The 22972-nt window shown below is 44.8% G+C and overlaps 2 protein-coding genes across 5 annotated transcripts in view; one reads left to right on the forward strand and one right to left on the reverse strand.

Annotated features, from left to right (window-relative positions):
• The window catches only part of FRMD3 (FERM domain containing 3), a 140715-nt gene extending 137546 nt beyond the window's left edge, over positions 1–3169 (reverse strand). Inside the window, exon 1 of the mRNA XM_055699693.1 lies at positions 2867–3169. Within this exon, the coding sequence (XP_055555668.1) occupies positions 2867–2965 (99 nt within the window). The 5' untranslated portion in view covers positions 2966–3169. The remainder of the gene's footprint in view (positions 1–2866) is intronic.
• Positions 3170–17448: 14279 nt separating this feature from the next.
• Positions 17449–22972, forward strand: IDNK (IDNK gluconokinase). 4 transcript variants are annotated; one of them, XM_055699082.1, is made up of 5 exons: positions 17449–17500; positions 17804–17834; positions 18128–18214; positions 19754–19797; positions 21955–22972. In XM_055699082.1, exons 3-5 carry the CDS (start codon positions 18185–18187, stop codon positions 22313–22315), a joined length of 435 nt encoding a protein of 144 aa, XP_055555057.1. In that variant the 5' UTR covers positions 17449–17500; positions 17804–17834; positions 18128–18184; the 3' UTR covers positions 22316–22972. The 4 variants fall into 4 exon arrangements, with proteins under 4 accessions (XP_055555057.1, XP_055555058.1, XP_055555056.1 ...); XM_055699081.1 differs by lacking the exon at positions 17449–17500 and adding an exon at positions 17542–17648; XM_055699083.1 differs by lacking the exons at positions 17449–17500; positions 17804–17834 and adding an exon at positions 17524–17648.

A 22972-nucleotide genomic window follows, 5' to 3' on the forward strand; every position in this document is an offset into this window, starting at 1 on the left:
AGAAATGAAATGGTAGCACTCTGAAAACTCCTAGCAAGTCTTGTCCACATTATGAAGTTCAAATACAGATCTGATCAAGACACTAAAGGAAAGAAGTTGAGTGGTTTGGGGTTTATTAGTCTAGTGTCTTAATAGCTACACACACACAAGAGGATAAATAAATTCTACAGCTAAATTATATCTCCTCTGTATATACAGTGCTAGATAAGGGGTAGCTGTCTATAGAGAGGACGAAGCAGCTAGAAGCATGAGGCACAGGAAAGAGGGAAAGGTAACTCAGAACAATAACATGTTACCATTAATTGCATGTTTCTGCTGAAGTGACCAAGAGTGAAGTAGTTCCTCATACTAAGATCTGCATTTACATTTTTAGAATTTCAGTACCCAAAAATCCTAGGGGGAAAAAAAAAACCAAACACAGGAGCCATTCCCACCTTTTAGATATTTTTGGTCAGTGTGCAGACTCAGGAAAACAAGTTCTAGATGAGTTTATAATAGAATTCAATTTTCAGGATTACCCTTAGAACTGTAACAGTTAAAACACTGTGAACTTTGGCGTAAAACACTTTTCCCCTGCATGCATTAAATGCGCAATGAGCCACAAGGATGCAATATGATTCAACTGGTTCTGAGCTAATTACCTCACCCTGTACAACGCAACACCTAAAGTAACGACTTTTTTTTCTACCCTTTGGGCATCAAAGGACATACTCTTAACAAGTGTAAATCTGTTGAGTACTACAAACCTACAGAGTTGTAATGACACCACCTTAGATTTTGACTTTGAATTCATCGTTGTTTAAAGAGACTCATTTTTAAAGATGCCACATTAAAAGCTTTCATTAAGCTCTGATAAAAGATTCTGAAGGCCATTCTGCTTCTTACCCATTAAAGCCATGACCTCATAACCACGCTACTCATTAACAAGAGCACTACAATGGTACAGGTACAAGATGTTTCAGCAATTTCCTGTTACTTCCAGGCTACATGCTGTTTGAGTGTTAAGTAGTACACGAGTATGAACTGGGAGAGGAGTGCTGGAGCGCAGCCCTGCAGGGAGGGATCTGGGGGTGCTGGCTGACACAGGCTCAGTGTGGGTCAGCAGCGTGCCCTGGCCGGCAGGAGGGCAAACCGCGTCCTGGGGGGCATCAAACACAGCATGACCAGCCAGTCAGAAGCGGGGATTGTCCCGCTGTACTTGGCCTTGGTGCGGCCTCACCTCGAGCACAGTGTGCAGTTCTGGGCCCCACAGTTTCAGAAGGGTGTTAAGGTCCTGGAACGTGTCCAGAGGAGGGCAACGGAGCCGGTGGGAGGGCTGGAAGACATGTCCTGTGAGGAGCGGCGGGGGACTCCGGGTTTGTCTGGCTTGGAGAGAAGGAGGCTGAGGGGTGACCTCATTGCTCCCCACAGCTTCCTGAGGAGGGGACGTGGAGAGGGAGGTGCTGAGCTCTTCTCCCCGGGATCCAGTGACAGGACGTGTGGGAATGGTTCAAAGCTGTGCCAGGGGAGGTTCTGACTTGACAGTAGGAAACATTTCTTTACTGAGGGGGTGGTCAAACACTGGAACAGGCTGCCGAGAGTAGTTGATGCCCCATGCTGGTCAGTACCTTAAAAAAAGGCATTTGGACAATGGCCTCCATAATATTCTTTCGCTTTTGGTCAGCCCTGATGTGGTTAGGCGGTCAGACTAGATGATCATCACAGGTCCCTTCCGACTGGAACTATTCTATTCTGTTCTACTATTAAATGGCTCCGTTGCAACTAATGAAAACCAGAATTTGGTGCAAGCAAAAATGTAGCTTGCATCTCATGGCACTTGATTTTTTCAGCCATAGTTGGCCTTCATACAAGACCACCAACCTGATTTCAAGCTGTGGGTATTTCCTACTACCAGCAAGACAGAAAGATCAACTGGACATGACAAACAACATCCCAAAAGACCACTCACATCTTCCAATCTGGATGCCAAGTTAATCTCAGTAATGACTGCAATGGAAATTTCAGAGTAACTTAGTTTCTAACGCTTGCAGTTTAAGAATCTGTAAGACGTCCATAACACACCAGAGCACAGGTCTCGTTAGGACACCTACAACACCCCTCTGCTTTCACACGCTACAAGCACTGCTGCTCCAACAGAAATGCACAGCCTCCTTACTCTTCACCCATTACCCTTATTACCTGGAGGAATAAAAAGGGACCAAGTAATCAGGGAGAAGGGCTGCTGCAAAGTTGCCTTCTTTCCAACTGCACAAGTACCAGCACTCATGGAAAACCCTTCCGCAAGTTATCCTTTGCCGTAAATGCAGGGGCAGCGGGAGCAGGACCCTGAGCTCTGCCCGCTACCCCGGTGCCAGCGCTGCCCGCCACCGCACGCCGCGGGCCTGGCTGCCCAGGCGGGGGTCCCCCGCCAGCCCGGCTGCAAGCAGTGCCCACCGGGGCGCTCCGACAGCGCGCCGCGGGACGGGCAAGGCGCCGCCGGGTCCCCTCCCCGCCCGGGGCGCCGCAGCCCGGCGGGCTCCTGCTGCCCGCGGGGACGCCGTGCCTGGGGTACCGGAGCGCGGCGGACCCCAGCGGCGGCCGGGCGGGCTCCGCGCCGCGCCGTGCAACGCCGTGGCGTAGCGGCGGGAGGCGGCGGCGAAGACCCGGCTGCCCGCGCCGGAGCTGCTCCGCGGAGCTCCGCGCAGGGGGAACGGGGCGTGCGGGCAGCTCCTGCCGCGGCCGCGCCGAGCCGCCGCTCGGGCCCTAAGACGGGCTCCGCGCCGGGGAGCCGCCGCCCGCGCCCCGGCCCGGCTCTGCGCCCCCGGGCCGGGGTGCCGCCGCCCGCCGAGCCGAGCCGCGCCGCCGCCGCCCCTCTCCCCGCCGGCACCTGGATGTGGCAGGAGATCTCGGAGTCGTCCAGCAGCCGCACGGTGCATTTCATCTCCGCGCTCAGCGACCTGATGCTGGAGCTCCGGAACCGGATCATGCCTGCAGCCCGCCCGCCGCCGCCCCGCAGGCAGCCGCAGGGGGCCAGCCTGCAGCGGCGCCCGGCCGAGCACGGCACGGCGCGGCACGGCGGCGGCGCCGCCCCTCAGCCCCGCGGCGCCCCGCCGCCGCCCGCCATCCGCCCGCCCGCCGCGGCTGGGGCCGCCGCTGCGTCAAACTGAGCTCCGCTCGCCGGCTTCAGCATCCTCCTGCGCCCGCCCCCGGCACGGCACGGCACGGCACGGCGCGGCGCGGTGCGGCACGGCACGGCACGGCCCGCGGGGGCACCGCTGTGCCCTCACCTGCACCCCGCGCTCCCCCGCCCCACCGGCGCTGGCGAGACGCCCCGCGGGGCGCCGCGCCGCCGGGCTGGGGAAAGGGAAATGGCCCGCGCGTGTGTTTGCCCTCCCCGGCACCGGCCTGTGCTTCGCCTGGCTTGGAGCGCACCTGAGCGACCGGCACTCGCGGGGAGTGCCCGGTGCCCTGCAGAGCCGGGAGTGAAGTCCCCATGCCGCCTGCCCGACCGTAGCGTGGGTCTCCGGGGTACCCCAACACAGGCTGACACAGGAGGAGGACCAGAGAACCCTGTGAAAAACATGTAGTTTTATATATGTATAGTTTTATATACATATAGTTTTATATATATATAACAAAATTGACCAAAGAAGGTGGCTGCACTGTAAGGAAAGGGAAGAAATCACAATGCAACTTCTTCTAAGAGTGCAGGTGTTGGAAACTTGTTTCCTCGGGGAAAAGAATGGTTGTTGAGGGAGGAGCAGTTTCATCCCATTTGCTGTGCAAGTGGGAAAGAAAATACAGCATCCCGTGCCTTCAGCGTTACGTTCTCCACCACAAAAGACTACACACATTTGTGCAAAACCTTGCAGGAAGCAAGCACTGAAGTTGACCAGCCTTGAAACAGGGATCAGCACTGTGGCGAAAAAGGAGCACCCCCTTTTTCTGTGCGAAATGAAAAACAGCCAGTGCAAAAGGGGATGTGTCCAGAAGTGTCTGCAAAGAGAAAAAGAGTACTGACAGCCACACACAAGGTGTATTTCAGTCATTTTGCCTAGTTGTCCATGATCGCTTGTAAACTTCCATATTTTGAAAATAGTTCCATGTGAGTGGAAAATGTCAAAGCGAATCAACCTCTAAAACCCCTTTTTTACAGATCTATATACCTAAGCCTTAGACGGGTTTGTTGTAATGTCTACAACTGTGTGTTTGGTATTTTCATATTACACTAATATCCCAGAGGGTCTGTTTGCGTATTTTGGAGCTAGCATTAATGCATCAGGAAATACTGAGAAACATGGCCGTAACAAAATTCTGCTATAAGCACAGCCCTCAATACATACATTTAACAGCTTTAAACCAAGATATTATGTCCTTTTGAAAGGCCAATAGGAAAGCCTAAGTGCTGCTACTGCTGTAAATTTCTTCCTTTGGCATTCTGCTGGACTGCTAACAGCAGGAAATACAACCACAAACAAAAGAGAAGTACATAACGCTCACTGCTGCCAGCTAATACATACGCAAAGCCCTTTAACGTGGAACATAAAAGAAAAATGGTAAGTATATGCTTCTTGTAAATAAGAAATGCTTTCAATTGCACAGTGAAGAGTGAAGCAAATCGGTGAGTATTTAAAACAGATTATTCACCTCAATAGCCACAGTGAGCCCACAAAATATGGAAGAAGGACCTTATCAGCTGAGACACCTGTTGCGGGCACCCACTTGTGAGTAATAAAGTAACACTTTTTGTCCTGCAGTCCTGCAGCGTGGGAACGCAGCAGATGCAGGATTTCAGCTTATGTGTGCATTGAGTGTCAGGCGACACAGATTTTCCTGTTTACAATAGAGAAGGAATCGTTTCTTTCTAAGCCAGGTATTTTACCTTTCCCTTCAGTCTCCGCAGCATCTCCATCTTTCACAGTCTTTCTCCATCCAAAAGGGGAACCAGAAGAGGGAGCTGAGACAATGATGAAGCTTTAGGGAGCAGGTCAAAGTCTACCACTGTCAGAGGGTTTTTCTTTTTACTGTCAAAACCACGTGGAGAGGGGCGAGCTTCCCAGGGGTTCTAAGTTACAGACACAGTGATGACAGCAGCATGAAATTCATATCTCCAAACTGACTTACACAGCAAGTGTGGACTGGTGTGTACCAACAGCAGCACAGCTGCAGCTGCACAAAGCTCAGCATAACTTTTCTTGCCTGCTTTAAAGACAGATCATTCATGTCCTTTTGACACTTTATTTGCTTGTGATGCCCCATACCATGTAGACTTGAGGAGCCCGAGAACTTGTGAGACATGTAACAGATTTCTATGTTTCATTTACCACAGAAATACAGTCACTATTAGCACTGAATACAGTAGCCAACCAGCAGGATGTCACCAAAGAAATAAAACCATCACAACGAAATACTCCACACATAGGGAAAAAAAACAGGCAATGAAAGGAAACACTGCCCAGTTGGAGCTGCAGGATGTAAATCCATCAGATGGATTTTGCATCAGATACCAGGACTGCCATTCCTCCCTTACTCATGAAGCTTTAAAGGCCTTTTTATTATTTCCCCCCTACAAATAGAAGGCTTTTAAATGTCTCATATTATTACAAGTTACAAAGAAAACCCACAAACATATTTCAGCAGCCACCCCTTTTTCTGCCATATCTTGGAGACCAAACAGTCCTTACACTGCTAGTGTTTGGAAAGGTCACCTGAAAAGTCAGGTACTTCAGAAACAAGCATTAAATAGTATGGCCAAGATTAGAAAACACAAAGCAACACAAAGATAAATTCAATTCAGTTAACAGTAAAGCTGAGCTGATGGAGTATAAAAAAAATAAAAATACAATGCTTGTACATCTACCCACTTCTGAGTCAGTGGAAGGTTATTGGCTACTGCTATTGCTGCCAAGACCACGGCATGTTACAGAGAGGTCTATCCAAACCCTCACTTGGCTTCACACTGCAGAGCATGGAAGATCTGATGGGAGATACTCAATACCAGGTAATTACGGCTGCAAGAACAAATGCTGGTGGGTAAGCACATGCTTGAAATGCATTTGAGGTTCATCAGTCTCAGGACTGTCACTCAAAGCAATAGCCACAGTCCCATTCTTTGTTCACCTAAACGGTCACTGAATGAATTTGCTTTGGCCTGAGAACATTCAAATGGAGTAAGGGACAGCAGCCTATACTCCCTATTTACCTAGGAATTGCTGCCAAATATGAAGTTAGATTCAGGGATAGCAGAGAGCACTGATGAGCTTCAGTACTTTGAGTTCTGGATGATTCTCTATGGAGCCATGTTACAGAACACAATAATTAAGGGTTTTCCTTCAGTGACTGATCATCACAGCAAATTTAGCTTTTTAAGTTAGTGTTTATAATTTAAACTTGTGTGTGTGTGTGTGTATAAAAAATGTCCAATACTCAAAGACTAACCCATAAATGCAACTGCTGCAGCTGTAAACACATCTGCCTTGGGTCAGACCTCGGGTGCCAGCATGGGTAGAGCCGCTACACACTTCACTGCCCCTCACAGGGGTGCCCTGCTCAAAACACTCAGCTTCTTCCACTCTACCCACACTTACCCATCACCTCGGGCTTGGGCCCTTTGCGAGGTTCTCACCGCCAAGCCATACAGCATGTACAGCAATTAGCTGCGACTCATAGATCATGGTGCCACAAGCAAACAACAGTGACTTCATTAGAATTAAATGAAGTCTAGGACAGTTCAGATTTTACCCACTTCCCTCCCACAATAGGATTAGGAACCCCAGCTTTACAATATTTCAGCTGAAGACAGATGATCTGGACATCAGGCTTCTCCAGAACATATCCTAAAGAGTGGAGGGTGGAGGACTGAGCTAGCAATGAACCAATACTCCAGGGAGCAGTTTACTATAGTCAGGGAAGCGTGAGTTTTGCTCTCAGAGTTGTAAGGTCCACAGGAAAGTTAGCTTCCTAGGTGTCCTAGAGGTCCTGTTACAGAGAAGTAGGTTTGGGTGACTTCTGAAGGACCCATTGTTCATACCAAGGTCCAAAATTTTTGTGCATATACTTTGTTATCTTCAATAGAATTGCCTTTGAGCCACACACTGTATTTGTGTAATACTGGAAGTATTTTATTTCCAGTGCTGGAAGTATATATTTCCAGTAAAATTCTGGAAGCCAAGCCTGAAGTAGTAATGAGCCAACTGAATAGATCTAGGCATACTAGACAGCACTCAAAATACGGAAACAAACAAGCTCATCAAATGTTATATATACAGATATATAAATGTTATATATACATACCTACGGGATGCTTTTGTTCAACTCTTAAGTAAGTATTTGACAGGCAAAAAAATCAATTTCACTTCATAGCAAAAAACAATTGTAAAGAAAAAGAGGGGGGTTGCATGTTGAAATAAAAGGTCTCTGGCATCTGAATATTGCACCAGTAATTTGAAAACTGTATATAAAATATTAATGCATATTTCTATAATGCTTATAACTATAATAACAAACCCTAAGAGTATTTAAAGATACATAAATTACAAAGAAAAATATTTAAATAGCAAAAGTTCTACTGATTTCAATGAGGGCAGAGTTGAGTCACAAGCTGAAACTATAATTCACATAGGGTTTCTACTTTCTTTTACCTTATTACAAAAATATCACAAAACCATCAAGTACGCATTGCATGAATGAGAGGGCAACAAGATCTGTAAAACAGGACATTATTTGACAGCAGTACCAAAGTACTCGGGGTTTTCATGTTTGTACTTCAAAAGGAATTTCTATTGTGAGGCAAACATGCTCTCACTCCAAAGCCACTAAAAAATACGGAGCTATCAGTGACATATTCAGCCACAATTACCCCAGCAAAAAGACATAGAGTCCTATTGAAATCTGTAGGGATGTCTCACAGCTTGCATGACACCGGTGGTCCTGCTGGCCTCCAAATTCCTTGTGTGTAGTTACGAGCGCAGCCACAACCATGGCTCACAGTCGGAAGGGTGCATTGTCTTTTACTGCTGAAGTTCAGAAATCTCTGCAAAAATTCAGAAGTATAGGAAGAACATTACAGTACTCCCTTCCAGCAGAGAATCATGGGTTGAATACAAACTTCTTAGCAAACTTCCTGCACGTCACCCGGAAGCTCAAGTATCAATCAACATTTATCTGAGTTAAACTGTATTGCACAATACTATTCTTGAATGTTGCTTACTCAAGAAAATGTTACATTGATTTTAATCCACAGAAGACAACTATCATGAAGGCAAATGTCAGCTCCCAGCATTTGATTCAGAGGGTACAAAGTCAGTGAGACAATTGTCATGGTTCACTGGGTCCTGGGACTTGCCAGGGTGTTTACCCATAGGGATTGAAATGTTTCTTTGGTAGACTCTTCTCTTTTCAGGGAACGTATAGCCAGTTCTGTTTTTCTAATGCTGTAGTCAGGAAAGCAGGCAGCGTACTCTCTCAGAGTTTCCCATGCTGCCTCTCCAAGGAGTTCCTCTCCTCTGAGGACCACGTTTGTTCCCAAATACTTCTTTCATTGCTGGTTCTCTCTCATTGCTTTCACACAATCCATGCAGTAAGCTTCTGGGCTTGTTAACAGTCCCAGAGAAACCCTGCAGCTTACACCGCTGAAAGACTAACAAGTTTTGCATGTGACACAACTGGTGGTTTCAGATGTTTACAGTTAATTCAGTACCTACAGGAACCTGATTGTCTCTTGAGTAATGCAGGGTGGCTGCCATATCCATGTATCTCCACAGTCTATGACAAGTTAAAAGAACATTCCCACACCAGTGGCTTAGTAGTCTGAATAAAGACCCTCAGCATCTCCTGATCAAGCTGAAAATCAGAGCTCTGCTCTTCTGACTGTATTTGTACATAGACAAGGGATATAGCAACGCATATCTGCCCATCAAAAAAGTTTATTTTTAAAGTAGATAGAGATATATTTGCAGACAGTTTGGGCAGGTGGAGAAAAGAGGTATTGCCTACCTATAGCCTGAACAGCTCCTTTTTTTTAACAGTATTTGTTTAAATAATGTTTAGCAAGGCTCCAGTCCAAAACACAGTCTAATGTTACACCAAATAGTCACATCTTTTCAGCTTTATCATTGCAGGGATGATAAAAACAAGAGTAAAAGTTGATCATTACTGTAACACTAATACTCAATATAAAATATACAAAAACTACATTAGCATTGGTTACCGGGTGGCCAGACCAGCAGACTTTGCAGAGCCAGGTTTTGAAAAGCTCTCAGCATCCCAAAAGCCTTGCTCAATGAGTGGAGAGAAATAATCCCCATCACGCAACAATTTGGTGTGTTTTTTTATACTGTTCTTGCTACCAGAGAGACTTTGGATGCTGATGGGCAAAATTTGCTTGCAGTAACATCCTGTTTCCATGGCTGCTGCACATGCACTTTGAAACAGCTGAAAGTGCTTAGACCAGTTTTGGCTGGTTTTATAATTCCTTTTCTCCTTTTGAGGTTATTCTGATTTTTAATACTCCCATCATGCAACTTGGAATTTTACAACCTTTGTCTATACTGGTAGTTGTCTAACTTCTGATGTGTTTAAAGCACTTTTCCAACTAGGAATGATCCTCAAAGTTGGAGACTGTATGAGGAACTGGACATTACACCATGTCTAATTCGCATAAATCAAGGTGAAGTCCAGCAAATAAAACTCCTGCTTTGCATATGCAGTATGTCAGGTTCCTAGTACATTTTGTGAACAAATTAAGAAGTACAGGAAAAACCTGTATCATATACAACAGGTATTTCAAGTTTGTTAATCTTGCCCCCATCTAATCTCTATCCAGAGTATGTTATTACAGTAATTAGCACCGTGATTTTTGAATAATAATATGCAACAGTATTCAGTTTCTGATATAACTGTCTTTATAGCTTCTGATTTTTGTCATTAATTACTTTGCAAATTACTGTAAAGACTATTGCTTTTTATTGATCTGCTCTTTTAGTTATGTAAAAGCTAATAAGGACAGGATTTAAAGTTGCAATTACCTTTGTTGCTAAACTTCTTTGCACATGAGTGGCTTTCTTACGTAAGAGCTAAGTACACTTGTAGGTGATTGCAGAATGAAGGCTTGGCTATCCAGAGGAGAGATATGGACTAACCGAAAGCAACAAACATCAGAGATACTAAGAAAGCACACTTCAAAAGCAATCATTTGATAACTGCTCAGTAATTGTAATCTTACAACTTGTAGGAGCTGCACTTTAAGATACCTGTATTTTCTCCTCGCCACTTCCCAAAGCCAGCAGCAGCTGGCTACATCTCAGTAACGCTTTCAGTGCTTTCAAAGCTGGTAGTCCTCCATCAGCGTGGCTGTCGTAAGTACTGTTGAACTACAGCATTCCTAAGTTTTACTCCCTGGGTGTGAGGAGACAAATACAAGATAAGATGATAAAATAACAGATCTGTTGCAAAACCTGTACTTCCAACGGAGACCAGAAGCTTTCAAAGTGACAGATGTAATCCTGCAGCAGCTACTTTTAGTCTCACTTAGGCTGGAATTGAAACAGTACAGCTCTCCTGAAGTTCTCTTTAGCTATGCCCCATTTCTTTTTGAAGAGACTGAAAAAAGAAAATTGCCTCCCGGTGACCCTGTGGTCTTCTTTATTTCCAGCCTGCCCCTGCAGCAGAGCTGGAATTACTCCAGACTGCACATGACTGTGGGCTGCGAGCAGCGGCTGCGCAAGCCGCCAGCACCACATGTGCCAGCAGCTTCCCACTGCCGGGCAGAAGGACCCCTGTATCATCCTGTCTCTGTTCTGAGCACCAGACACAGCCCCTTGGCTTTCACAGTCACTTCTGAATCACAGTGCTGCAGCTCCAGTTGTTTCTCTGGACTGAAACCGCTGTAGTTCTTTTTTTTTTTTTTACACTCTTGAGATGGCAGATAAATAAAATATTATTTTATGACCTCAAGGTTCAAACAGATTTTGATTTGTTGAGCCCTTCGAGGAGTCTTTATGCTAGTGCATTAATTTCTGTTATGGCACGTAGAGAAATTTTTATTTGGGAAAACAGACTTTGACTTCTTATACACAATTAAATTTTGTAAGATTCTTGTGCAAACCTGGAGATGGTATCAAAAGATTTACTCTGGATTACACTGATAAAGTATAGCCCATAAAATGAAAATGTTTTCAAAACAACCATGTAAAAAGGCAACTAATATTCCACTGGTTATCTACATTAATTTTCTTGAAAGTGAGTCACCTAGCCATTGCATAAGCATATTATTGTATTTCTTTTTTTGTTATTCCTAGAAAAATAACAATGAATTAAAAATAGCTCCTAAATAGTATTTAGGATTACATGTATTTAACTTTCAGATCAATGTTTTCTTAGGCTTCTCGATATAGAAATTAGTGAGCTAGGTCATGTATAGGTTATAATACTGTATGAAGTATTGCATTCTTCTTCTTACCTATAGCTACTTTCAGTTAATTTTGCCATTCCTTCAGCTTTGAAGTTGTCCTGGTTTCAGCTGGGACAGAGTTAATTTTCTTCCTAGTATCTGGTACAGTGCTGTGGTTTGGATTTATTCTAAGCTTGACAACATGCTGATGTTTCAGTTGCTGCTAAGTAGCGTTTACTCTGTATCAAGGGCTTTCCAGTTTCCATGCTCTGCCAGTGAGCGGGTGCTCAAGAAGCCAGGAGGAAGCACAGCCGGGACAGCTGAACTGAACTAGCCAAAGGGATATTCCATACCACAGAACATCATGCCCAGTATAGAAACTAGAGGCAGTTGGCTGGGGACCGCCAAACACTGCTCAGGGACTGGCTGGGCACTGGTCATCGGGTGGTCAGCAACTATATATCACTTAATTTCTCTTGGGGTTTATTCCTCTGTCTATTTTTGTTACCTCTCTTTTCATTGCCTTTTTTTTATAAAATAAAACCACACTTTATTTCAGTTATTGAACTGTTCTTATGTCAACCCATGGGTTTTACCTTTTTCACATTCTCGTCCCCATCCTGCTGGGGCAGAGTGGAGTAAGTGAGCAGCTGTGTGGTACTTAGTTGACAGCTGGGGTTAAACCATGACAGTAATCGAGCTGAGAACGTACTTATGTCGCTTAGAAGCAACAAGATCAAGTTACTCCCATTCCCTCTTAACTGGGTCTTTTGTACTGCAAACTGGAAAAATAAGAAAAGCTACTTACAACTCTAATTTTTTATTTCATGAACATCACACCCTAAAGCTCTGCACTTCAGTATGAACAAATGGGATGAGGTAGCATGTACAAATACTTAATGTGATTCTTAAAACCTAAACCAGCTTTGGTTTGATTTACTGATCCCAAATGCCTGAACGCTTGACAGATTCATCAAACTGACCATTTTTTTCCCAGTACTGGGAAATCCTTTTGGTTGCAGAAAGCCAGTTTGTACTAACTTCTCCCCCGTCCCCAAAATATGAAAAGGAAAGGATTTCAGACAGTGTATTGACTGACTTTGCATTGCATAGGACAAATTCTGAAAACTGTTGGTATGATTTTGATTAACACAGCCATAATCTGAAGCTGATTTACTTCATAATGAGGACTAACTGTGACAGGACACTGCAGTATAGGCTATTTATTTCCAGTATAGGCTATTTATTTCAGCAACTCTCCTCACAATGAACACATCTTATTAACACTCTCTAGATTGTATTTACTGTCAATACATATCCAGGATTTAATCTGAACCCCTGAAGGTCTACATAAATCTGGGGTTTAGTTGCTTGAAAGACAGTCTTTCTGCCCTTAAGATTTAGGAAGTTGAGAACACCCAACTTATGTGAGCCCTCACTTTTATAAGGAACAGATGTCCATGATGCTGCATGTTGCTGGCAAGGTTTAAGAGGTCTGTGCACTCTTATAGTAGTTCACCATTATGCCGGGGCAAGTTTCAATTATGAATTAGAACAGGAGTAGTTTTCTCCTACTTTGAATTCGGCAATATCCTGAATACAACAGACCTTTCCTAGTGTCTTTGGGAAGGAGGCAGATAAAGTAAAGGCAAGTAGAAATAAGTTCAGAAAAGTAAAATCCTTTCTTTCCTATGTTACCCTTCTCTAAAATTAGGCAGCTAATTTGACGATAAAGCTTTACTGAATTCCACAAATTCAGTATTAGACAATTAGTCAAACCACAGAGGCTCAGAAAGACACTGAAAATATTCCCCAAAGCCATAAAACAGACTAAATGCCATTTAAAAAAGTATTTAAAAATTCTGTATCTGGAAACTCTTTAGGGGCTAGAAGTGCATGATCAGTTTTCTGGTAGGTAGGTATTCTTGAGGGGGGGGTTTTCCTTTTAATTTTTGACTGTTCATCATTCACCATTATATCCTAATTTCACCTGTTATTAAATATAATAAATAAAACATCAGAAGACATTGACATTCCATAGTCTCCTATTTCAGCTATGTCAATGTACTCTGGAATTCATTAAACCATACAGCTTTTTTACGTAACTACATCAGAGCTTCAGAATCAAGTTATATGTTCTGCAAACACTGGAAGTAATATTAATTTTAAATGCTAGAGAGAAGGCACCCATGCCAATTACAGCAAATGGTCGTCAATGGAACGACAGCATCAGAATAAATTTCCTAAGATGTGCTCATATTATTAAATGACAGAGACTATTATGAAGCTCCTCCATGTTATTGAAGAAATAATAAGCGGAAAAAATATTTATTTTGTCTCTGATTAGGACTGACTTGAAGGGGAATCCTAATTCAACTCTAACCAAAAGTATCTACATACCTTGTGGGATCTACAACTTCATTAAGCATACCTTAAGTGATACCGAAGAGTATGCGACGTGATCCTGTTAAGTCAACCATGTGGCTGAAATTTACCCAATCGCCTCTCCAGTTGACTACTAACTTGAATTCTATCTGCACAAATCAAATGAACCACACTAGCAGGAAGTCTGAATATAATTGCCTTCTTCGTATTGCCTATAGGCTCCTGTGTTTGTACAGTCTGATTAGTTTTCTCCTCCTCCTCTTCCCCTCCCTGCAGCAGCATCTGCTGTCTGTACAGCTCCGTCAACGCATGCTCATGGTTTGTTAATGACAAGTAGGCTTTCACTTTTTTTGAGTGAAAGAGAACTCCTGGCAAGACTTCCTGCAAATACAGTGATATAAAATAGCTGTTAGATGACATCATACCAGTCCAGCATGGAGCTTTTCATAAAATGCAAACTTGTACATTATGAAAAAAAGCTGTCAAATAGAGAAACAGATGTTTTCTCTGCTTCGTAGTAATGAAGCTGGATAAAATTGTGATAATCTCGTTACAAAAGCAGTTGAGTGTGCGCTGGAGTGGGGTAGTCAGTTGCTCTTGATGTTAACAAAATCTCAAGGATTGTTGTGACAGAAAAATTAAGGTTTTAATTCTGGGAATGGGAATAGCAATTGTGATAATGCTTTCAGGATCAAAGCAACCACAGGTATTTTCAGTTTTGTTCCTGGATCTCCCAAGAGCTCTCATCTGAATGAAACATTTCCTCCTGCCTCACAATTAATCAGCCAAGAAACTGAAAAGACACAGGCAAATTGAATTACTTTAGCACAATCATACTGCCATTACAGCATGATTTGCATTCAGTCACTGGGAGCCTTAAAGGAATCATTGTGGTCTGTTAGTAATTTGAGGACTAGGCTGTTTACGTGGTGGCCTAATAACTTTGAAGGTTCTGGTCTTTGTTAAGAAACTCTTAATAGGTATGTGAACTACAGGCAGTTCCAACTTCAATTAAATAGTCAGAAACAGATAACAAAAAAACTCCACAAGGCATCCATTGTTCATAACGTTATTTGAAGTGCCCTGCAAAGCAAATAAAATTTCATGGGGACTGGGAGACTTAATGTACTTTCTGAGAATTTCTTCCAAGGTTTGATTCATAAGATCACATTACTCCTTTTAGGTTCAGAAGCTAGGATTCACTCAGTCTTCTTTATTTTGGAGAAGGACTTCTAGTTGAGAAACTTAACTGATATGTATTAAAAAACTTTATTCCTTCAAAGGAGAAGCTAACTTAAAATACTCATAAAAAAGAAACAATTTAAATTTATTTCATGAAGAGTCACCACCACTAACAGATCTCTTCTCTAAATAAAGTTTTAGGTTTTCTCTGTCCAGTGTAATGAACTTGTTCATTTTGCAATCACCTAGATAGCCTTTACTTACAGGAGAAAAACAAAGAGGAAATCCAATGTCTATAATTCAAACAGGGAGATATTTTCCCATAAAATCAAATTTTCAAATTTCAATACATCTTTTGTTATGGCAGTGCCAATTAATTTTTTTTTTATTAAAGAAAGATAAAAACTCTTTTCTATCTATCCCTATGCTAGCAGAGAAACCAGAATGTGAACTGTAGAAGGAATGAGTTAAAACTAACTGGATGGATCAGTATGGCTAATAACATGTTCATTTAAGACCTCTTTTATTATTTCAAACAACAATTTCTCACACAGAAGCGTGAAGCCATGGGTAAGTGAGCAAGGTACACCGTTTCAGAATCTGTATGACAGCATATTTGAGACAATATTATAAAAACACCAGGACTTGTTAACGTTTTTTTTAAACATGGGTAAATCCATCGTATTATGTCAAATAATCATGACTATACAAGAAATATGACATCATTATACTTAGAATTAGCACTACTGCCTATTCTGGAACAAGTCAGCGCCTGTAACCTGAAAAACACACTTATTACCCACTGCTCCTCATTGTCAACTGTGGTTTATAAAGCATTAGCAGCTGAACTCCCACATTGGCGGTGATACATGCAGTACGATGTGACCATCCTTGGTGCCCAACCAGCTTTGCGATTTTTTCATGGATACTTCTTCCCTTCCTGACACCCTAGCGTCAGGCCATCTACTCAAGGTACCTGCTAGCCCTTCCCCCGGTAGGATTATGAGATGTCTGAGCTCAATTGACTGTTAACTCTTTTTCCACCTGCAAATTGTCTTCAAGTAGAATATATAGAACCTGGACTGGAACTGCCAGACATTGTGTTGTTTAGTTGCGGTGCCTGTTCCGACCAAACTGCCAAAGTCTGTAAATCCCTGCCGTGCCTACCGCGCACAGGCAAAGCAACTTTAGCATTCACATATGGCATACACAGTCCATCCAGGAGCAAGAAACACAGTGCCCACGGTACATCACTCGCTGTGCATGCATAGGCTGTCAGTCAGGGACGTGAGCTGCAGGTCTGGGACATCCCACACCCATCAGCCTGCCTATGCCCCTGCCCTCTCTGCCTTGTTACTCCCAAGAGGTATTGTTCCCTCCACACCTTCCCCCAAGACACAGATCTACTACAACCTTTCCAAAAAGGAAAAAAGAACCCCCCCCACAAACTACTGCCCCACTTGCACATTCTCGTCACCCATATACTCTCTATTTAGACTGCAGCCTTTCCCACGAAGAGGCTGTCATCCGAGTCTTGTGGACATCCAGGGATTTGTTATGCCCTGCCACTACCGTGCTGCTGTCCTCTTCGCAGCATTAGTGGCAGGTGGCAATTTCTCCACCTAGGATACGACGGGATCCTGCAAAGACAAGATTTAAGAAAGGAAGCTGAAAACAAAATGCACAATGCCAGTGCCATGAATTTTCTAGGTTGTGTTTCAAAATAAACACCTGCAAACAGCAGCGGTGCTTCCCCAGCTGGGCACGAAGGCAGGTGCAGGCCATGCCCTCCCGGCTCCCGCGGGCAATGCCCGTGCTGCTCCCCTGCCTAGGAAAACTCCACGAGCGCTGGCCGGAGCTCTGCCGCCCGTGATCTGCAAGGGCAGAAACCTTGCCAGGCCGGACGTGGGTACGTGCCAGCAGCACGGCACGGGTGTCTAAGGGCAGTGCCACACTTTAAAGTATATGTAGGACTTGACTCATCCTTAGCAAGAGCGCTGCAACAAGCGTTAGCCAGGCCACGGGGCGCGGGCTGACTGTTGTAAAGGCAGAGGCCTGCGTGCGCACGGGTGACCAGCGCCCTGTAACGCTCACGGCAGCCGCCGCTCCCCGTTACCCGCGTCGCCGGGGCCGCGGCCGGCGCGGGGCGCGCGGGGGCCACGGGGCAGGAGGCGCGCGGCCAGGCGGCACAGCGAGGAACGCGCGGCAGGCCCTGCGCACGGTGCCACCGCGGGCGGGGCGCGCGGGGCGGGCGGGGCGCGCGGGGCGGGCGGGGCGCGCGGGGCGGGCGGGGCGCGCGGGGCGGGCGGGGCGCGCGGGGCGGGCGGGGCGCGCGGGGCGGGCGGGGCGCGCGGGGCGGGCGGGGCGCGCGGGGCGGGCGGGCCGGGCGGGGCGCGCGGGGCGGGCGGGGCGCGCGGGGCGGGCGGGGCGCGCGGGGCGGGCGGGGCGCGCGGGGCGGGCGGGGCGCGCGGGGCGGGCGGGGCGCGCGGGGCGGGCGGGGCCAGGAGGCGGTGCTTTCCCCACCTCCCCGCGGCGCCGCCCTCCGCGCCCGAAGCCTGCGGGCGGGTACGCACACGCCTCCCGCAGCCGGGGAGGGGGCCGGGGCGGCGGCGCGGAGGCAGGAGAGGGGAGCGGGGAGAGGCGGCGGGGAGCGCCGCGGCGGGCCGGCAGCCATGGTGCTGGTGGTGGTGATGGGCGTCAGCGGCTCGGGGAAGTAGGTACCGGGCGGGCGGCGGGGGCTGCCCCGGGCGGGTGTTTCCGACTCGCCGTCGCCGCAGGCTGCCGGAGCCGGTCTGCGGGGGCGGGGGTCTCAGCCCCTTGCCCGAGGGCCAGGGCAGGCTCTAACCGACTCTCGTTGCTTCCCTGCAGGACCACGGTGGGGTCGCGCCTGGCAGCCAAGGTGCGTGTCCGTGCCGGCTCCGGGGGCGGCGGGCAGCCCCCTGCCTGCGGGCGGCCGGGCCGGGCCGGGCGGGCTGGGGCGGGGGCGCGCTCAGCGCCGCGCCGCGCTGTGTCAGCGGTTGCTGCTGCTGAGCCGGCGTTGTAATTGTTGCTAATCAACATGACGTAAGTGGTGATCCATGCTGTGGTGCAAGAGGCTTGGCGTAGAAATTACATCGTCATAAAGCCTGGGAGCCTTGTTAGCTCACCTGGTTTGGCTGAATGATCAATAATTTATTTTTTTTTTTTTCTTAGCTCGGATGGAAATTCTACGATGCTGATGATTACCATTCTCCAGAGAACAAAAAGAAGATGGCAGAAGGAATACCACTAAATGACGAGGTACCTTGTATACACCCTGAAAGAACAGCCATCGACACAGTTACCTGAGTAACCTCTGGCACATCCCACTGCAGTGAGTTGTACTTCAGGTGGACTAGGCTGACTGTAGGCACAGGCTGAAATTACAGGTCTGCAGCCGGTAAGGGGGAGGCTTCTTGTGTTACAAAGATTTCTGAGTAAACAAAGTAGTTTTATCAAAGTGTGCTTGGTAGCTCACAAGGCGGTTGCTTCTGATTCAGGATTTCTCTCTCAGAAGTCTCTCCCTCTACATCAATATACAGGTCGCAGCTTTAGATTACATGCTGTTGCTTCGAGTTAAGTACAAGAAGACAAGCAAATATTTCTAGTGAAGTACATTTCATCACTTTCAGTTACTGCAGTGATTAGTCCACAAGATTCTGTTTTACAGGCTCCTTCTTAAAACGTCCTTCCTTCCCTTCAGCCTGTTGTTCAAGCTTAAACAGGTAGAAAAGATCAAGTTAGTTTCACAATACTTACAAATTGAGAGACTTGAGTGATTAGAAAAGTTACAAGATGACACCTCTTGAACTTTTTCTGGGAAATATCTAGAAACAAAGCTGAGCTAGGGAGTTCTTCAAAGCACTCTGTATAGTCTGAAAAACAATATTGTAGGTTCTAGAAACTTTAATCTTTCAGTATTAGTTGGAAGTTCATATATGCTAGCATGTCGTCTAAAGCAGCACTGTGCAAAGGAATGACTAAACCATTGGCGTATAGTGTGAGCAAGAGGGAAGCATCTCTTCTGAAGCTCCAGAGATGCAAAATTGTGAGTGCCTTCCAGTGGGACATGATTCTGTAATGACAATAACAAAGAGTTGTTGCATTTATTTGTCCATTTATCATTTATTGTACTCACTCAGCAATAACAGCATTGAAAGATGAAATGGGAGCAGTTGTTTAGTACTCAATATGTACAAAAAAATGTTTCTGGGAGCTTAACATTTAAAATAAGATTATAATAAGTTGATCGACCACTCACATTGTGTTTGCCTAACTACCAAGCAGAAGTATTGCAAAATTGTGGCTATGACAACACATTTGTGATTGCTACCGACATAAAAATGATATATTTTATTGCAGATAACTAAATTTAAATCTGTTCCTGAAAATCTCAACTTTGATCCAAAGCATTGTGTGTATGTGCCAAGATACAAGGAAAAAGAAACAACAATTCAGGCTGTACATTTGAATTGTATAATGGAAGCAAGAGAGAAGTTGACTGTCATTCAAAGGTTTACAACATGCATGCTACATGTAAATACAAACTACTTCCATCAGATAGTTCCAGGTATCTGTAATGTAAAAAGTACTATTCCACTAAAAACATCGTACTGACAACATGAGCACTTCTTGTTAGCCTTCAGGTGAATCTGCGTTAGGAAGAATGAGAATCAAAACTGAACTTGCTGTACAGTTTAATGCTAATTTTCATCTCTAGTCAAAATGCTCTAGATGTTGGAACTAATTGTTTCAAATCAATTTCATAAACAATTTTGAACTAACTTGTTTTCTATCTAGGACAGGATTCCCTGGCTTTGTGTATTGCATGATATACTAAGGAGGTAAGAGAACATCTAGCTGTGAGGAGTTTAGGCTAAAGAAAATAAAAAGTACCAAAAGTATTTTTCTCCATTGCATTCCAAAGCAGAAATGTATGTAGTAGTGTAAAAATATTCTGCAGGTAGTAAAGCCATTCCATTTTCATTTATCTAAGCTGTCACAGTAATTGCTAAGGGTGAGATAATGCCTGAATAAAAGTGTTGGGAAATTGTTGCCAATGATAGTTGTTTTTCTACTGTCTGTGTAAAAATAATTTCAAGGATCCAGTTCAGTAACACGCCTGACATTAGATACTTACAAAGTACATAACCACAAAATCCACCAATAGTGACAGCAGGATAAAATTTTATAAAATATTGTTAAAGATACAGTGTCAAGTTTGCTTGACATCATCTGCCATAGGATCCTTATAGAGAAGCTGATGGAAGTTAAGTGCTGGATGAGCAGACAGTGAGGTGGATTGAAAACTGGCTGAACAGCCAGGTGCAAAGGGTGGTGATCAGTGGCACGAAGTCTGTCCGGGGGCCGGTAACTTAGTGGTATACCCCAGGGGTCAGTGCTGGGTCCTGTCCTGTTTAACATCTTCATTAATGATCTGGGTGATGGGGCAAAGTGAACTCTCAGCAAGTTTGCAGATGACATCAAACTGCGAGGGGTGGCGGGTCTAGAGGGACCTTGATAGGCTGTGGAAATGGGCTGGCAGGAACTCCATGCAGTTTAAGAAGTGCAAAGGCCTCCCCCTGGGGAGGAACAGCCCCAGGCACCAGTACAGACACTGCCCGGCACCCAGCTGGAAAGCAGCTTAGCAGAAAAGGACCTGTGGAGGTGCTGTGGCAGACACCCAAGCTGAATGAGCCAGCAATTGTGCTCTTCTGAAAAGGCAGGCCAGCAATATCCTGGGCTGTATTACACAAAGTATTGCCAGCAGGTCGAGGGAAGTGATCCTTTCCCTCTCCTTAGCACTCGTGAGGCCACACCTGGAGTGCTGTGTTCATTTCTGGGTTCTCCATCATGACAGAGACATGAACATACTGGAGAGTATCCAGTGATGGGCCATGTAGGTGATGAAGGGACTGAAGCGCCTCCCAAATGAGGAAAGGCTGGGAGAGCAGGGACTCTTTAGCTTGCCTTTACACCGTGGCTGTTCCTTGCTTGAGCACACCAGGTGAGCATACCTCATTGGTGCGGGCTCATTTACTGAGAAGTTTGTCTGGATTGTTACTCTGGATCCATTGCCTTATGTTACATGCTAGCCCAAGGCTACTGCCCAGCTCCAGAAACTTTGCAAAATCAAGTATACTTTAAAAGACCCTAATGCCAGTGTTTTAATTACTGGTACAAGTAGCTGAGGCTGGCATTGGCTTACCTAGGTGAAAATAGTAGATATTATAAGTTCTTGTTTCCTTGTGCACCAAAATCTGATGAACAGAGCATAATTTTTAAATAGATTCATACCTAATTTTAATTTGATTACAAAACTAATTCTGGATTTGCTTTTCAATGAAACAGACACACCCACCATTTAATGCTTCCTTTATTTTAAGAAACTTTACCAGTAAAAAATCCTATGTGCAAGGCATTAATTTACTTGCATCCAATCCCTTGTTTAACTTGAAGTGGACATATATGCAGTGCTGCCATTACAGGAAACATAGAATAGAACATTACAGTTAAATATGACACAATGAAAACAGGTGTTGAAAGTATACCTCCGTATGTATTTAAGAACAGAGGCCTGTACTGTTCAGCAGCCACATACTCTGAACAGATTAGTACAGTAATTTTATAGATAACAGATGGGAGTTTGTATGGATATTCAGTTGCTGCTGTTCTCAGCAAGTGGGGAAATGATGGTGATACTTCCCAGTGCTAGAACTAAATTTGATTTGGGAAAGAATGGTGGCTAATAGAAAATGTTCCCAAGATTTACATTTTACCAAGAGGCTGGCTAGCCTGACCTCGCTTTCAAATCACATCTTCACCTGCATTGGTAATTTGATTTCAAAATCCTGTCAAAATTATGAAAAAATGCCGCTTCTCCCAAGGCTGTCCTCTGCAGGGATCCGGGTCTCATCTCCCTTGTTCAGTAGAACTAATACAGAATAACATTTTGTTATACCACACGTGGATGTATTTTTTTCTTCTTTCATTTTTGATAGAGAAGACTCGCGTAGCCAAGATGCTGTTCTGGCCTGTTCTGCACTGAAGAAGATGTACAGGCTTGTATTAGTTAGCGGAGCATCTGCAATTGAAAGCAACCAGCCAGCACAACCAGGAGAAAAGCCAGCACTGAAGATCCTCTTTGTTCATTTGCATGGGCCTATAAACATTATTGCTGGCCGCCTGGAGAAGAGGAGAGGACATTTCATGCCACCTGAACTTCTCAAGTCTCAGTTTGATACTCTGGAGCCTCCTACAGCACCAGAAAATTTTATTACCGTCAGTGTAGAAAAATCTCTCCCCAAGATATTGCTGGAGATAGAGAGTGCCATTTTGCAGGATGAGGCTCTTCTAGAGTAATACCCTGAACTACACATGCAGAAATTATCTTTTAAGATATTAAGATTGTGAAACAGCATTTTAATTATTAAGTTAAAAACTTAATTATTAAATAGAAACAAATTGTTTTTCTTGGTACTTAAATGGATTGCAATATTAAGAGCTTTTTTTTTAGTATTTTTATCATGGCTCTGTAGAAGATGTGCAAGATGAAATTTTCAAAAACTGTCAACTTCTTTAACCCTTCACCATATGAAGTTAAAACTCCCATTTTAGGAAAAGCCTGCTTTTGAATATCCTGCCAAGGGTCATACACAATAATTAATTTTCCTCATTTTAATTTTTACTCTGTGGACATGGGCACTTCTGCTATTAAGTGATGAAATAATTTACAGCTTTGTTAGAAACAATCTATTTTTCTAGAAGTGTAAGAGGCAGGAACATGGATGATGAAGTTCTGCGCCTGACACTACCACTGTCTCACTACCAGATCTTCAGTAAGTTGTAGCTTTGTGTCCTAGCTAACCAGGGCACTGGTGACCTCATGAGAACTTCTGTGAACTCTTACTGAACACCCAGCTGAAAAATGTGAGGAAAAAAAGGTAGTGGTGGTGAGGCAATATACAAAATGCAATTAATTGTATGGAAAGTTTTAGAAATAAAGTGTAAGTGGCATCA

The sequence above is a fragment of the Falco cherrug genome, chromosome Z (assembly GCF_023634085.1).
Source record: "Falco cherrug isolate bFalChe1 chromosome Z, bFalChe1.pri, whole genome shotgun sequence".
Lineage (NCBI taxonomy): Eukaryota > Metazoa > Chordata > Aves > Falconiformes > Falconidae > Falco > Falco cherrug.

Excerpts from the sequence above, each read along its gene's own strand:
- IDNK (XM_055699081.1), top strand. The coding sequence starts at position 17,608 with ATGGTGCTGGTGGTGGTGATGGGCGTCAGCGGCTCGGGGAA. Across the intron at positions 17,649-17,803 it reads GGCGTCAGCGGCTCGGGGAA|GACCACGGTGGGGTCGCGCC; the intron begins GTAGGTACCGGG and ends GCTTCCCTGCAG. Across the intron at positions 17,835-18,127 it reads GGTCGCGCCTGGCAGCCAAG|CTCGGATGGAAATTCTACGA; the intron begins GTGCGTGTCCGT and ends TTTTTTTCTTAG.